Source organism: Callionymus lyra, chromosome 9 (assembly GCF_982586985.1).
Source record: "Callionymus lyra chromosome 9, fCalLyr1.hap1.1, whole genome shotgun sequence".
In the NCBI taxonomy this organism is placed as follows: Eukaryota; Metazoa; Chordata; class Actinopteri; order Syngnathiformes; family Callionymidae; genus Callionymus; species Callionymus lyra.
The window spans coordinates 21,088,977-21,104,412 of record NC_141826.1 but is presented as its reverse complement, the minus strand read 5'-3'; the positions used below and the strand labels follow the sequence as shown (position 1 = coordinate 21,104,412).

The window sequence follows — 15,436 nt, the reverse complement described above, 5'->3', positions numbered from 1 at the left end:
TGCTTATAGCTGGGCCTCTAGTACCGATCTATACTGATACCAATGCAGATGCCGATACCTGGGCTTTGAGTACTTATTCGATACTGATACCAATGCAGCTGCCGATACCTGGGCTTTGAGTACCGACTGATACTGATACCAATGCAGATGCCGATACCTGGGCTTTGAGTACCGACTGATACTGATACCAATGCAGATCCCGATACCTGGGCTTTGAGTACTGATCGATACTGATACCGATGCAGATCCCGATACCTGGGCTTTGAGTACTGATCGATACTGATACCTATGCAGATGCCGATACCTGGGCTTTGAGTACTGATCGATACTGATACCAATGCAGATCCTGATACCTGGGCTTTTAGTACCGACTGATACTGATACCAATGCAGTTCCTGATACCTGGGCTTTGAGTACCGACTGATACTGATACCAATGCAGATGCTGATACCTGGGCTTAGAGTACCGACTGATACTGATACTAATGCAGATGCCGATACCTGGGCTTTGAGTACCGACCGATACCGACACCAAAACCTGGGCTCTCAGTATCCGATACGGATACGGATGCTGATACCTTGACCTGGAGTATCGACCGATACCAATACCTGGGCTTTGAGTATCGACCAATACCAATCCGAAACCAGTGTTATAATATTAACTTTCTCGCTGTACTGCGAGATAACACTGATCATACTATGAATTAAAAGATGACTAGATATCATAATTACATTTTAATGTACTATTTAAAATGTAACAATAAAGGAAATAAATGCTTCAAGTTTAAATTAATTAACCCTCATGTTATCTCAGGGTCAAGGTGACCCGAAGGCCTGGAAACAAATGAGTTTGTGGTATCCCTTGTGTTGTTTAGGGCGTCAAAGTGACCCAAAGTCCAACACAATAGTGATACCGCGAGCGCATTTGTTATTCGGGCCTTCGGGTCACCCTGACCCTGAGATAACACAAGGGTTAGACAATATGTAGAAAAAATGAAAAATATGGTTTCACAGCAAATCATTAAGTTTAATGTACATTTTTTAGTTTAAAAAGGGGTCAGATAAAATGATAAATGCTTAATTAAAAGCCAGTTAAGTATCACTCATTAACAGAATATTTTCCCGTAAATAGACGTTTTTACAGCCGTAATAACTGGGTCATTATTTATCGTAGCATATTATAGCATCCAGGAAACATACGTCGTTTTAATCATTCACACAAACAATTTACTGATTACTAAACCCAGAGTTGCTGATCATCAAACCTGACATGTTACATGCCTGATTTTATTTCCCACCGCAGTAATGCCTGCCGACAGACAGTCGATAACACAGTTGCTCAATTATTCAAATATGTTTTGTCCTTGATTTAGTCATCGACTGCACTTTCTGGAAATCTCCTATTTACTCCCACTTCCCTTCAAAAGCTTTTTCTACTGAGGACCGGGTGGTGTAATAGTTTTTTTTTTTTTTCTTTGCGGCTGGACTGAAATGACTTCCAGCTCATTATAGATAGAAAAAGCCTCGTAAAAATCTGAAATATCCTTCCCAAACATAACTCAGGGCTGCGGCAAATGGCGAGGGAGGCTTGTACTGCTGTAAAGGTGGAAAATAACAGAAGATGGAGGAGTGAAGTGAAGCTGGACTATCAGTCCAGTGAATAACCTCAGGATATTGCACTGTACTGCACTCTAGGGTGTGTGTGTGTGTGTGTGTGTTCACTAAATAGAAGATGAAACATACAACGTTTCCACGTTGTCACTACTTATCACCAGACAAATACTGAGGAAAACACAAGCCGCCAAATTAGCGAGTTCGCCGTCGTGACCACGAATAAAAATCGAGAAGAAAAGCATCATCTCATAACCTCACACACACACACACTTCAGGAGGAAGTGACACGACTCTTCCTCTGTTTTCAAATCCTCCCCGAGAGCAAGTCAGGTGGCCCCCGGAACACAAGTTTGTCACACACAACACGAGAGCCGAGAGCATCTCGCTTCCTCATTTTCGCTGAATTACTAATGTCCCTTGAAAGCTCGCAGCAGCAACAGCACCAGACACCGGCGATAATTGGAGGCTCGTATCGGTCGCATCAGAATTTTTCCTCTTTTCAATCCGCATCGGTCACAATCCCTCCCCCGTTCTTTATGGGAATATATGTGTTTACAGGCCCCAGTGTGTCGGTGCGACAGGAGTGCGACTCGACAGTGTTCAGCCTGCCAGGGCTTAATTTTCTCCGCCGTGACCTCGACTGTGTATTTTCCATGCGTGCAGATGTGCTGCTAAGAGATAAAGTATAATACTATTGTGATGCTTTTTTTTTTTGTTCCGTCCTAATTTAGTCAGGAGGGCTTTTGTCTGCGTTAGCGCCGCGTAGCTATTTCTGTCATCCTGACAAAGCTAAAAGAAGAAAAAAGCAGAACAATATCTCAGCATTTCCTCCCCAGTGACGGTCAGAACAATAAACAAAACAAAAGCTGTCGTTATGATGATGTAATTGCTTAAATGCGACATTTAAATATCGTCATAAAAATGTTGTGTTTAAGACACTGGCAATAAAAGATTCTTATTAAATGAACCGATAGTAAACATTGGACCGAGAACAAAATGTCAGCGTATTTTTAAACATTTAAAATAAAATGAAAATTATATTGAAGTATATCTTAAGCAAATGTAATGGTTTAATTTGACATTTCAAATGTTGAAACTTTGATTTGTGTTTCATTCTGGTTATTCAAGAACTTTATTATTCATTTAAAAAAATAATTTAATTCAATAACTTATATATCGAAAGGCAGAATTAGTTTTTATCGAATAATTGAATTATATAATCTATATAGTAAAATGCTTTTTTTTTTACAATAATAGAATTTTTAGAAATGTGAGTAATAAAAATGCATAAATAGTTTTATATTCTAATACAAATAATTGTTTTTTTTTAGTTTTTATTTTAATATTTTTAAATTCTCAAATTCGAAAGGTTAAATTTGCTTTTGTTCAATAATTAGATTATAAAATTGGAGTATTGAACAAAAATTTGAAGAAGAGTTTTATATTCAAATTACAATATTCTTCAAATCTTAGTCTTTTAAATTCAATATAAAAAATGTTCGTATAATAGTGTTTACTAGACAGATTACCAAACTACTTGATAAAACTTTAACCTATGAACCTAGATCCCCCCCCAAGTGTGAATTTAGGGCCCAAACATTTGCCCAAATCTGTTCTCTTAACCAGATCTTTAGATAGTAAAAAAAGTGTATTCCAAAAAATAATAATAATTTATTATAATTTATAGTTTGCACGCACAGTAACATGAACTATTTTATAATCCAATTTTGCTTGTCAAGGAGGGAAAATAATGCTTAAAATGCTTATAAATAATTGTTATTGGATACCCCAGTTTCTGAACAGTGTAACTGCAATGTCATGGAACCTCTGTTACGCCGTTGCCACATGCCTCATGTGAATGTTTTTTTTTTTTTTACTTATTACAGCTCTTGTGTCAATTCACGTTTATTCTAATGATAATTTTAAAAAAGTATCTCGCTGCGGCAAACCAGTTTGATGGTCATGTGACCCTCACAGACTCTCCAGTCAGAAGGTCTGGGCGTAAATAATTGTCAAAATAACTGCTAATGTGGTTTTTAGTCGTGTGTATTGGCAAGAATTGGAGATATGATACACACATACATAGGAAATGTCAAGCTTTATATAGTGATACTGTAGTAACAAGGATATATTTGTAGTATTGTCGAGTACTTGACTCTGGTGTGGCAGAATTTACAGACCACATGACTCTTGACGAAGTCGTAACTGATTCAATTTGTTTTTAAACAAAAATGTCTCCAAACATTAGCTTTAAAGCTGCTGGAGTCGACTGTATCCTCTCGTCCTCAGTCACCGCCGGGAGCTCGCTCGATTTTATTGTTCCTATTTGTTTCGGAGGACATGATGAATGCTTCCATCTAGTGGCCGGGAGTTTAATTGCAACACAATTACAACTTTATTTAACTATAAATCATTAAATAACTAGTTAATTTGCTGTTGAATATTGATACAGTATTTGAAAACCAATCATTGCGATATATCAGTGTATCTATATTTCTTCACACCATTATAGTCAGTTACGTGACTGACGACCATAAACCAACCATTAAACAAATTATGTATAAATATTACATAGTGCTGCCCTTCCAAGGGTATTATTAAACATTTATATGTACAATCTGTAGATACCAATAAGCAATAGACATAAGAATATTGATATTAATTGGAGATAAAGCTAGAGTTTGTGTAAATAATCTGATGCTTCTTTCATCGGAACAACAAAGACGTATAGAACATTCGCAGTACTTACGCTAAAGTTTCGTCATGATCATATTCAAGTCAAAGCGAGCTCTCTGTAGACGATTAATATTTAATATTTTCCTTACATCGCAGAATTTTTCAGAAGGCAAAAGTATGTTCTCGGCCAAACTGTTTTTAAAAAAAAGTTATTCACACTAATCTGAAAATCCAGTCGCCACGTTTCAATCCGGTGGAGTTGGACAGGTGAGCGAAGCGGCTCATGGAGGCTTTGGAAGTCATTAAGAGCCTGTCGTCGTAACCGGGAATTATCGATGCAGGGATGGCTTTTGGACGAGAGACAGTGTTACAGATGGATGTTTAATTTCGGGTCCAGCAGCCAATAGCCTGATGGGAAAAAGTTCAGTCCCAAAAAAAAAAAAAAAATGACGGTAAGTAGAACAGACGAGCCACAGAGATTAATTCCTGCTTGTGTATGATTTATTGTTGTGGCTCCGGGACGGACGCCCGGCTTGGAAACCGAACGGCGGCGATAATCACGCGTGTGTTATTCATGTCGGTTTTCGCCTGTTCGATGTGTTAAGTGGAGGGTGTGCGTCGGCCGCGGGCTGGAATTAGTCATTGTTAAATGCGAAAGCGATCACGGAAACACTGCGACCGAAAAAACCACACATAAGTCACACAGCTGCAGAGGTTTCGTATCGAACGAGCCTCGACAGGAACTACAACGTCGGCTACGTTCGGTTCCTGACGTGAAACTATTTTAAAATGGTAGAAATGTATCGAAGTGAGATTAAAGACTCAACACTGAGGGAATTATGTGTTCCATCAAGTGAAATTTTGCTTGTTGAGGGAAAATAATGCTTATTGTTATTGGCTACCCCAGTGTCTGAACAGTGTAACTGCAATGTCACGGAACCTCTGTTGCGCCGTTGCCACATGCCTTTTTTTGCATTTTCTTTTTACTTATTACAGCTTTTGTTGTGTCAATTCATGTTTATTCTAATGAAAACATTTTATAATTAAAAAGGATCTTGGTTCCTCATAAGAAAACATTGTTTCTGACCCGCTTCAGCAAACCGGTTTGATGGTCATGTGACCCTCACAGACTCTCCAGTCAGGTGGTCTAGGCTAATATGCACAGCATAGTCAAAATAACTGCTAGTGAAGTTTTTAGTGGTGTGTATTGGCAAGAATCTGAAGAATCTGGAGATATGATACACACTTATCTTGATCTTGAAAGTATGTACTTTTTTGAGTATTGTTTTGATTGTCTAAGCGCTTTGTGACCCTGGTCTCGAAAAGTGCTATATAAATAAATATTACTTACTTACTTACTTACATACAGAGGAAATGTCACACTTTATATAGTGATACTGTAGTAACAAGGATATATTTGTAGTATTGTCGAGTACTTGACTCTGGTGTTGTAGAATTTACAGACCACATGACTCTTGACGAAGTCGTAACTGATTCAATTTGTTTTTAAACAAAAATGTGTCCAAACATCAGCTTTAAAAGTTGCTGGAGTCGACTGTATCCTCTAGTCCTCAGTCACCGCCGGGAGCTCGCTCGATTTTATTGTTTCTTTTTGTTTCGGAGGACATGATGAATGCTTCGGCTACGAATGTGATCCGGTTCCTGACGTAGAACACTGCTTTGGGAGAGTAACTTTGACTGCCACACTTGATGAATTACTGTACACAACAGACCGGGCTGTAATTGTGACTCGCTTTTGTACCGCGCCGGCTGACGGGACGGTGGGGAAAAAAAAACAAAAAACGCTCAGAGAACAGTTGGGATTGGAGGCTGCCAAAGTCAGCTGGTGGCTCCCTGACAAAAACTGTTTTAATTAACAGCAAAATGCTCGAGCGCTTTTTTTTGGGGGGGATTAAAGAGCTGGTTAATAAAATAACACTCAAGTCTTTCTAGCGTCTCACTAAACTGCAGTTTTTTCGAAGGGGGACTCAGACTACATGACAAGAACTGGCGGTCGCTTGCCAGAAAGTCCAGATTTCTGGACCAGGAATGGATTATAGTGTGACTGAGAACAAGCCAAGAGATTTGTCCAAGATATCATAGCAGGAATTCTAACTGGCGAAAATCGTGTTCTGAACTTTCCCGAACAAAACTTCCATTTATTTTCAGATACAAATAACAGAACATGAACAAAACAACTCTATTTTCAACTAAATGTGTTCATATTACTATCATTTTCGTGTTTAAAACAATGAAAAATGTATCAAAAGGTCTTGAATCAAAACATCTATTTGACTTAAGTGAAATATTTTTAAAGGGCAGAACAAATATTAATTGTGAGACTCATAGACCATTCTTTAGTCCCCTTTAAATCTTCATAAAATAATGTACAATTAAAATAGAATTCAATATTGTGTAAGAAAAACTCAATATTACTGAACATTTTCAAGAAAAGAAAGGTATTCCTGACCGTCTGAGAGAAAGAACAGATAAATGAATGTCTAAATATTATGTAATTCATTATATGTGAGATGTCAAAACCAATGGCTCACATCCTTTTTTAATTTACACTGTCGATCCTCTACCTTAAAGTTAGTTTTGACCATTTCTTTTGCTAAAGATGGAATATTTAATAACAAATATGCATATTAGGCTCGGAAAAAATATCAAATTTCTATTAAATGATCAATTATAATTATAAATTACCATATGCATGTTTCCGTAATTAGAAATGATGATATGGTAAAATAATGAATCTTAAAAACAAAAGACAATGACAAAAAAAGGCAGTTTTAATCCAGAGAATGTATTAGTCGTGTTGAGGGCATTTCATTTGTTTTGAAACCAAAATATGTCCAAACATCGGCTTTAAAAGCTGCTGGAGTCGGCTGTATCCTCTCGTCCTCAGTCATCGCCCGTGAACTCGCTGGATTCTATTGTTCCTTATGTTTCGGAGGACGTGATGAACGCTGCCATCTTGTGGACAGAGGTTTAATTACCACACAATAATGATGAAATACTGTGAATATTTTCAAGTTAATTGCACATTGCTTTATTTTTACACATTGTATTTAACTATACATCATTAAAGAACTATGATAAAATATATATATATATTTTTTTTGTTGTAAATTAATAAACAGCTGTTGAATATTGATACAGTATTTGAAAACCAATCATTGCGATATATCAGTGTATCTATATTTCTTCACACCATTATAGTCAGTTACGTGACTGACGACCATAAACCAACCATTATACTAATTCTGTATAAATGTTACATAGTGCTGCGTTAAGACTCTAAAGGGTATTATTAAACATTTATATGTACAATATGCAGATACCAATATGCAATAAACATAAGAAATATGCCATATCTTATGGTCGGAAAAAAAGGTCAAATTTCTATTAGATTGTTAATTAACCATATGAATTTTTCTGGTGTTAAAGTTAATAAGAAATGAATCCAGTTGACACGAAGATAACGTCCATCGGTTCAAAAATAATTGAAGGTAATGGTAAATTAATGAATCTAACAAATAAAAGACAATGACGAAAATAGGCGGTAATAACCCAGAGAATGTATTAGAGTCGTGTTGAGGGCATGAGTTGATAATTGGGTTTATTATTCGCCTCTACAGCTTGTAGTTTGGGGAGTTCATTGCTCTGTCAACAGCATTCGGTGTCTCGGATCATTGGTAATGCTTCACGCTGGCGCCGTCAACATCCCACATAACCCGTATTTGTTTCTCCTCACAAGGTCGTCCCTGCATTTGGACTCGCTCTCCTCGTTGCCGTTTTTCCATTAGGAATATCAGAAGTGGTTTATTAATGGGAACAAATCTATGTTTGTTTCACATTAATTGAGGTAGAAGATGATGATGGGAGAGAGAGTCACCGTCGAAAGTCTTCCTCGCTCAACTCGTTCGTCTTTGCAGGAGAACCTGCAGCAGCTGGTCCTGATGCCGCTCCCCAACGTCGCCATCCTGGGTCAGGACCCCCTAACAGGTACAAGATAACAACGTGACCGTATCAGATCTCTCGGCGGCGAGAAAGTAATTATGGTTGATACACGGGCGAGTCCGTGAACGGCTATCAGTGAGCGACATTAAGGTGATAATGATGGCGATGAGGGGTGACGAGGGGGATAATGATGATGGTTTCCGTGTGTGCAGAGGCAGCGGTGGAGGAGCTCCGGCGACTGTTGCTGCTGCTGCTGGGGTGTGCTGTGCAGGTGAGGACACCAGCCACTGTTGTGGGATCAATGTTTCAAGCTCCAGACCTGAGGAGGAACCGTCGCTTATCATCTTCAACGACCATGAAGGAAACAATCCAAAATAAATCAGATTCTTTCAAGGATACTTTTTAGTCGCTTTGGACTTTTTTTTTAAGTGAATCCTTCAAATATCAGCAAAAGTGCTGCAACAGAATGTCAAAAAAAATCTTATCTTATATATACCTTAAAATCTACTTTTACAGAAAAGCATATATAGTTGATCTTTGTCATATTAATTTTTTGATATTGATCTTTTCTTTTACTGTCTTTTTTTAATGTCTTTTTCTTGTTTTAAACCTGTTGCACTTTGAGATTTGTTGTAAAGTCTAATCTAATCTAAAGTGCAACACAAATTATTTATTGTTTATATTTATGTGTAATTGTCGAAAGAGCGGTCGACTGATATTTAACCATTTATTGATCTTTGTCTTAGTGCGTGGATGATTTTACATGAGCCTTTAAGATACACTCAAATATCACAATTTTTTTTACAAAACATATAAATATATTTTAAAAGCATTGTATTTTATTTTATTTATTTTATAACTTTTTTTTGACTTTCAAATGACATTTTCAATACATTTCCAAAAAAATTAGATGAAGTAAAATAGTGAGATTTATTCATTTACAATTAAAATGCGAATATTAAAGACTCATGAAATCCCGCGAGATCACAGCGATGACTGAGGACGAGAGGATACAGTCGACTCCAGCAGTTTTTGAAGCTGATGTTTGGACATATTTTGGTTTGAAAACAAATGAAAGCAGTTACAATTTAATCAAGAGTCATGTGGTCTGTCAATTCTGCCACACCGGAGTCAAGTACTCGACAATACTACAGATATATACTTGTTCCTACAGTTCCTCATTATATATGGTACCATTGTCTATGTATCTGGACACGTACCATATCGCCAGATTCTTGCCAGTACAAACCCTCAGCAGACCTCTCTAGCTGTTATTTCAATGACACTTAACAATTCTAGACGACCTGAGAGGAGAGTCTGTGATACGTATTTTAATAATACACCCTCTTGTCAATTTACTTTTAAACCTTTATTGATCTTCATGTAATCGCAAACAGCTTCAGGATTGATAAAGGAGTGAAACATCCTTCAAATTATTCAAAACAATTACAGTTTTTCCAAGTAAAGAAACTAACTACCCGACATTAAAGTAAAAAACATCAATTCTACAGCCATAAAATCTGACTGAACTTGGGCCACGTGTATATAATTGCAGTACTTTAAGGGGTTAATTGTAATAACACATTTGCACACGTGTTTTGACACATATTGTGATTGCAGTGCGAGAACAAAGAGACCTTCATCCAGCAGATCCAGTCCCTGCACATCGAGACTCAGGCCGACATCGCCAGCTGCATCCAGCAGGTACGTTCATGCGCACCGACGAACCCCAAAATCGTGAGTGAGCGAACCTGACAGTATTTTTAGCCGTATTGTTTATCCCGAGCTATTGTTGTGTCAGAAGAGCTTTGGCGTAAAACGGTCTGAAGGGGGAGTGATTGTACACCTTCCACTGAGGCGTCAAGTGTGGAAATTAGCTGTTTGACATTCTGCTTACAGCTTTTTAAGGACCCCTGGGTGGACTGTGGAATTGATCCTCCACATCCTCACTACTCTTTATCATCCTGTCTGAGGCGCCAGTAAACCTTGAATGTCAAATTACGCAGTTTTTTTTTCCTTTTTTAAGCGAGCAGCATGAACAACAGCAACAAAAGGCAGCATGATACAAAGCTGCATCTCTTAAATTATAGAACCCAGCATGTTCCCTATCATCTCTGAAGCGTCAAGTTTCTTTAGGAATCCGACAGGTGAGAGTTTTTTTAAACACCCCCTGCATGTTCCGGGGCGGACTATGATCATCATTTTTTAAAGTCATGCAGACGAAGATGAATCACAAGAAGAAAAAAAAACGCATGAAAAGTCCACGCAGACGTTAATCTCGAGCCTTTCAAAGTCGCTCAAAGGGCCGACTCATCTGGTCCAGGAGGTGGCCCCTTTGTGTCAGTCACCCCCCCGCCCCCCAGCCGACCGGGCGTTGATGTTATCAAGTGTCCTTGCTGCAGGTGACTCAGGACCCCCGCATGCTGCTGCCGCTCCAGTGGGAGGAGCTGGTGGAGTCGCACAGCACCGACCTGCAGCTGGTGTTCGGCTCCATGGCGAAGCAGATCCAGAACATGCTGGCGCAGAGAGACTCTCATCTGGAGGTACGAACACGGAGCTGTTGAAAAATACATCAGTCCTGCGCTCATGTGTGCGTCCAGGTGTCCCAGCAACACATTATTCTCAGTGATATGACACAGACAGAGTTGTGTAACCCTTCTTGTTTTGGCCTTAGTTGCCCCAAAACTTTACAAATTGTTTCGTCAATTTCTTTTTTTTTTAATTAACCCAGGCTTGACCCACTTCCATTTAATCCAAGAACTAAACTAAACGCTCTGAACTAATCACAATGTTATTATCGTTTTTTATTTAAAAATAAATAAATAAAAACAAAAATTGTTACATTTGTTGTAGGTGGGGGGGGGGGGGTATTGTTAATTCTATCTTATTCATTTTATGTTTTTTATTCATTTCAATAAAGTATGGAATTTAAAATAATTGTATACTTTTTTACAAGTTACTAGCATATGTTCACAGCGTTTGTTCATTTTGGTGTTGCAATTAAACTCCCGGCCACTAGATGGAAGCAGTCATTACAAGCTAAAGTAAGTAAGTCATTTTTAATTGTATAGCGCTTTTCCAGACCAGGGTCACAAAGCACTTAAACAATCAAAACAATATTCAATAAAGTATACATTTTAAAGCTCAAGATAAAACTGATAACACAACAGGAGTTCCAGAAAATCAAGGAAAAGCCTGAACAAATAGAAACGTCTTAAGATGTTTCTTGATGGAGTCAGTAGACTCCATCAAGCGCAAAGGAACAATATTGTGATGACTGGGGATGAGAGGATACAGCAGACTCCAGCTGATGTTTGGACGTCCTTCAGTTCTATTAATCATACATTTAAGAATTAATTTTAGGATTTTAATGATTACTTTGAGAGATTTTGGTCTGGTCCGAGCCAACGTTTTGGAGAGGGTTGAGTCCAGACCTCTTTGATTGGCTGTTGCCAACTTCCTTGGTGTTGTAATTAAGCTCCCGGCCGCTAGATGGAAGCAGTCATCACAAGCTAAGGGTAGAATGAAACCCCTGCGATATTACGGCTATTACTGAGGACGAGAGGATACAGACTCCAGCTGCTTTTTAAAGCTGATGTTTGATTTCGACTATCAGTTCTATTAATTGAAACAAAAGAGGCAAAAATCACAACAAGTCCCTTAAATTCACCAACTCCTTATTTTTGTCCCGAAAATTATGCAAGTATACTGAAATATATCGTATCAAATCGTACATTTAAGATTTATTTTTAAGATTTTATTGATTACTTTGAGAGATTTTGGTCTGGTCCAAGCTAAAGTTTTGGAGTCTTGAAGTTTTTGGAGAGGGTTAAGTCCGGACCTCTTTATTGGCTGCACGACCTAACCTTTGATAAGCGAAGGGACGGATGGATTATTTGTAATGAACTATCAGAATCAGAATCAATTGCTATTATATATATCGCTTGTCATCTAATTTCATTGTTAAATTGAAAAACATACCTTCCCCAAGGACCTTATTTCAAATGATGTCAAAACTCTTACCATTGTAACAACTGCTGTAATTAACTATTAAATATGTTAACAACTGGTTCAAAATAATGCAATTTCTATCTGCTTTCGAGTAATATCAATCAGTTATATACGTTAAACAAGTAATTGTGGTGTGAATAAGTCACTTGCCAGATGTCTGGACTCTCTGAGTACCTTTAATGCTTGTATTGGGATTTCCAGTCTTTACATCATTACCTTAATATCCTGCTCTTTTTTTCCTTCCTTAACTTTAAGGTAAATGTTGAAAAGGTTCTTTCTGTTTACAATAATTACTCTATGCAAACGTTTAAGCGTGAACAAGGAGGAGAACCTTCTAAACCAGTTATATTTCTGCGTCTTTTATCAAAAGGAATTTTTAATAACTATACTTGTGTTTCCTGCAGGGACACGTTAAAAACCTTTTCAGCCGGAAGAAGCTTTAATTCTCGAGGGGTAAACAATATGCGCTTGACATTGTGGATTTAAAAACACTTATATGCCCCTCTAATGATAGCTTACACACACACACACACACACACACACACACACACGTGTACACACTGACAAACACACACGGACACACACATGGAGACTGACTGAGATGCACACAGTCCTGTGGGCGATGTTCTTAAATTAGTCTTATAAATGGCTTTTGGACAGTCATGTGTAAACACTCAATGTCAAACTACATGACAACACAAATGATGTGTGTGTGTGTGTTTCTTTGTGTCGGTGTAATTGTAAATCTAATGTCTGACAGTAGATATTCTTATATTTCATAAGTTAGGTGTTTTTGATCATTTTTTCATTGTTTATTCTCATTTAAACATATTTTTTCAGCCTAATTCTTCGTTAGTAGAGGGAATTAAACATCACACCAATATCAGACATTCTAGTCGGGTCTATTTTATCCATTTTTTGTGTTTTTTTCATGATCCACCTGAACTTTCTGAGACTGACAATAAGGTACAATACACAGTTAAAATATAAACTTTAAAAGATCAAGACACGTAAGAGAAACACAGGAGTCACAGAAAATCAGGGGAAAATTCCAAATAAATAAAAATGTCTTAAGAAGGTGTCACATCATCATCATCATCATCATCATCTTTGCTATAGTTTTAATTGTTCCCCGAAATCTAAGTGAATCACCCACTATTTTTGGCTTTAGTAGAAATTCAACTCTCCTGACTCACTCACATGTTTCAAGTTCGTCGGAAATCTGGGCGAACGAGAGGTTACGAGAGTCCATTATGACGTAATAATGGCTTCACTCCTCCTCCAGCCAGCTGTAATCATGCCCCGCTTTGTTTATACAACGAGTCCCTTGGGGGTGGAGACTCCTAGAGTGAATGATAGGCGGTGACAAAACCCTTGATTTTTGACCAATCACAGCAGAGTGGGTGTGGTTATGGTAAACAAGTTCTCCAGAAAAACAAAAAGTGTTTTCAGTGGGCGGGGCTTAAGATAATTTTCTAAAGTAAATATTTCAATGAAAAGAGAGTTTTGAACAAACACACACTGATGATACAATAGAGTGACACATCTATTTAACACACACTTAAATCAATACTTGAGTTGAACTTGTAAAACTTAACTTAACTTAACGTAACTTTATAAAATATCCATTTCAAAAACACATGCTGGTATTGATCTGTCTGTTCCTCATTGTTTGTCCATATACAAAACAAGTCAAAAAGAGATTATCTATTTTAATTCAAATAAACATTATTTGTGTAACCGCTGTACTTCATTGATGTTTTCATCTCTGAATTCGTCGATCTGTCGCTTGTTATCAAAAATAACTTGAAAATGGTATTGAAACAGATTTAATTTTCAGTAAAATATTGATAATGCTGAAAAAGATTCAGCAAAAGTCTCCAAGTTTTCCTCCAGTGTGTGTTGTGCCAACAAGTTCCAACACGTTTTGTTTAGGTAGGTTAGGTAGAACTTTATTGATGAAATTGTTTTTTTTCAAGTAGACACGAAATACAAATAAAATAAGAACAAGAACAAAGAGAAATAAAGAGAAAGAACAAGATGATACAATCTAAGTCTAAAGATAATAAACTACATAGATCAAAGACAAATGATACAAAGACTAACATAGAACAGAACATCATGATACTTTTACTGATACTCAATATTTATAACTAACCATATTTATATATATATATATAAATATTTATTTGAAATTTAAAAATGAATATTGAATTATATTGATTTAATAACTTCTTATTAGAAAAATAATAAGCACAATGTAGGTTCTCTACACTCTCCATCTTTATGGTCTGTTATGATCTTGATCAGGTGGAATCCAGGGTTCCAGAGGAATAAACGTCATAATAATCCCTTTAGAGTTCATACAAATCCAGTATATTTCCTGCTCATCTCCTCGTCTTCTTCCTTGTTATCGCAGCGCAATCCTCTCCTCTGTCATCCTCCATCAGCGACTCCTCTGAATCTTGTTTTTTCTTTGTTGCATTCGTCCTCTTCCCCTCGTCACCCTCGTCCCACCCAGAGGATAGCGGAGCTGTGTCGCGAGCGCGAGGTCCAGGCTGACTCACTTACAGCGCCGGCGGACCCTCGCGGCCAGGAGCCCCCCCAAAGTCTGCCGCTCCAGCTGGCGCACAGCAAGGCCAAGCTGCGACGCCTCAAACAACAACTGTGAGTGTTTGTCTGCGATGGAGAGAACTCCGGAGGAACCGCGACGATAAAGGTCAACGTGAAAAGAGTCGCAAATTATCTTGTCGCGCTCGATTATCAACGAGTCAAAGAGCCGTAATTCTTTTCTCTCGCTCTCTCCCGATTCGTCGTCACCGATAAAGGTCATTCGCTGAAAACTCAAAGATAAATGTGATTTTTTTTTCAAATGTTCTATAACAAATTACATGAGACACTCAAAGGAGTTTAAAACATTTCAAGAATGCTTTAAAAGGTTCATAGTTGTCTGTTTTTTTCTTTTTTTATTCAGACAAGACAAAGATGATCAGTTGCTGGATTATAAACAGGAGATTGAAAACATGGAGCAGCAGCTGAAGAAACACCAGAAGGAGGTGAGACCCCCCTTTTACAAAGTAGTGATGGTCTGATGAAGCTTCATGAAGCAGTGTCATGTTGTTCAGAGGTCAGTAGGTGGCGCCACCAGTTTAAAAAGTATGTTATTTTCCGTT

The 15,436-nt window shown here is 37.7% G+C and overlaps 1 protein-coding gene across 1 annotated transcript in view; it reads left to right on the top strand.

The window, feature by feature from the left end:
- ccdc88b (coiled-coil and HOOK domain protein 88B) overlaps positions 1-15,436 on the top strand; it is an 84,295-nt gene that overhangs the window by 10,281 nt on the left and 58,578 nt on the right. The window contains exons 4-9 of the mRNA XM_087798455.1: positions 8,228-8,297; positions 8,465-8,523; positions 9,873-9,956; positions 10,655-10,795; positions 14,785-14,930; positions 15,238-15,319. Coding sequence (XP_087654581.1) covers positions 8,228-8,297; positions 8,465-8,523; positions 9,873-9,956; positions 10,655-10,795; positions 14,785-14,930; positions 15,238-15,319 — 582 coding nt within the window. The remainder of the gene's footprint in view (positions 1-8,227; positions 8,298-8,464; positions 8,524-9,872; positions 9,957-10,654; positions 10,796-14,784; positions 14,931-15,237; positions 15,320-15,436) is intronic.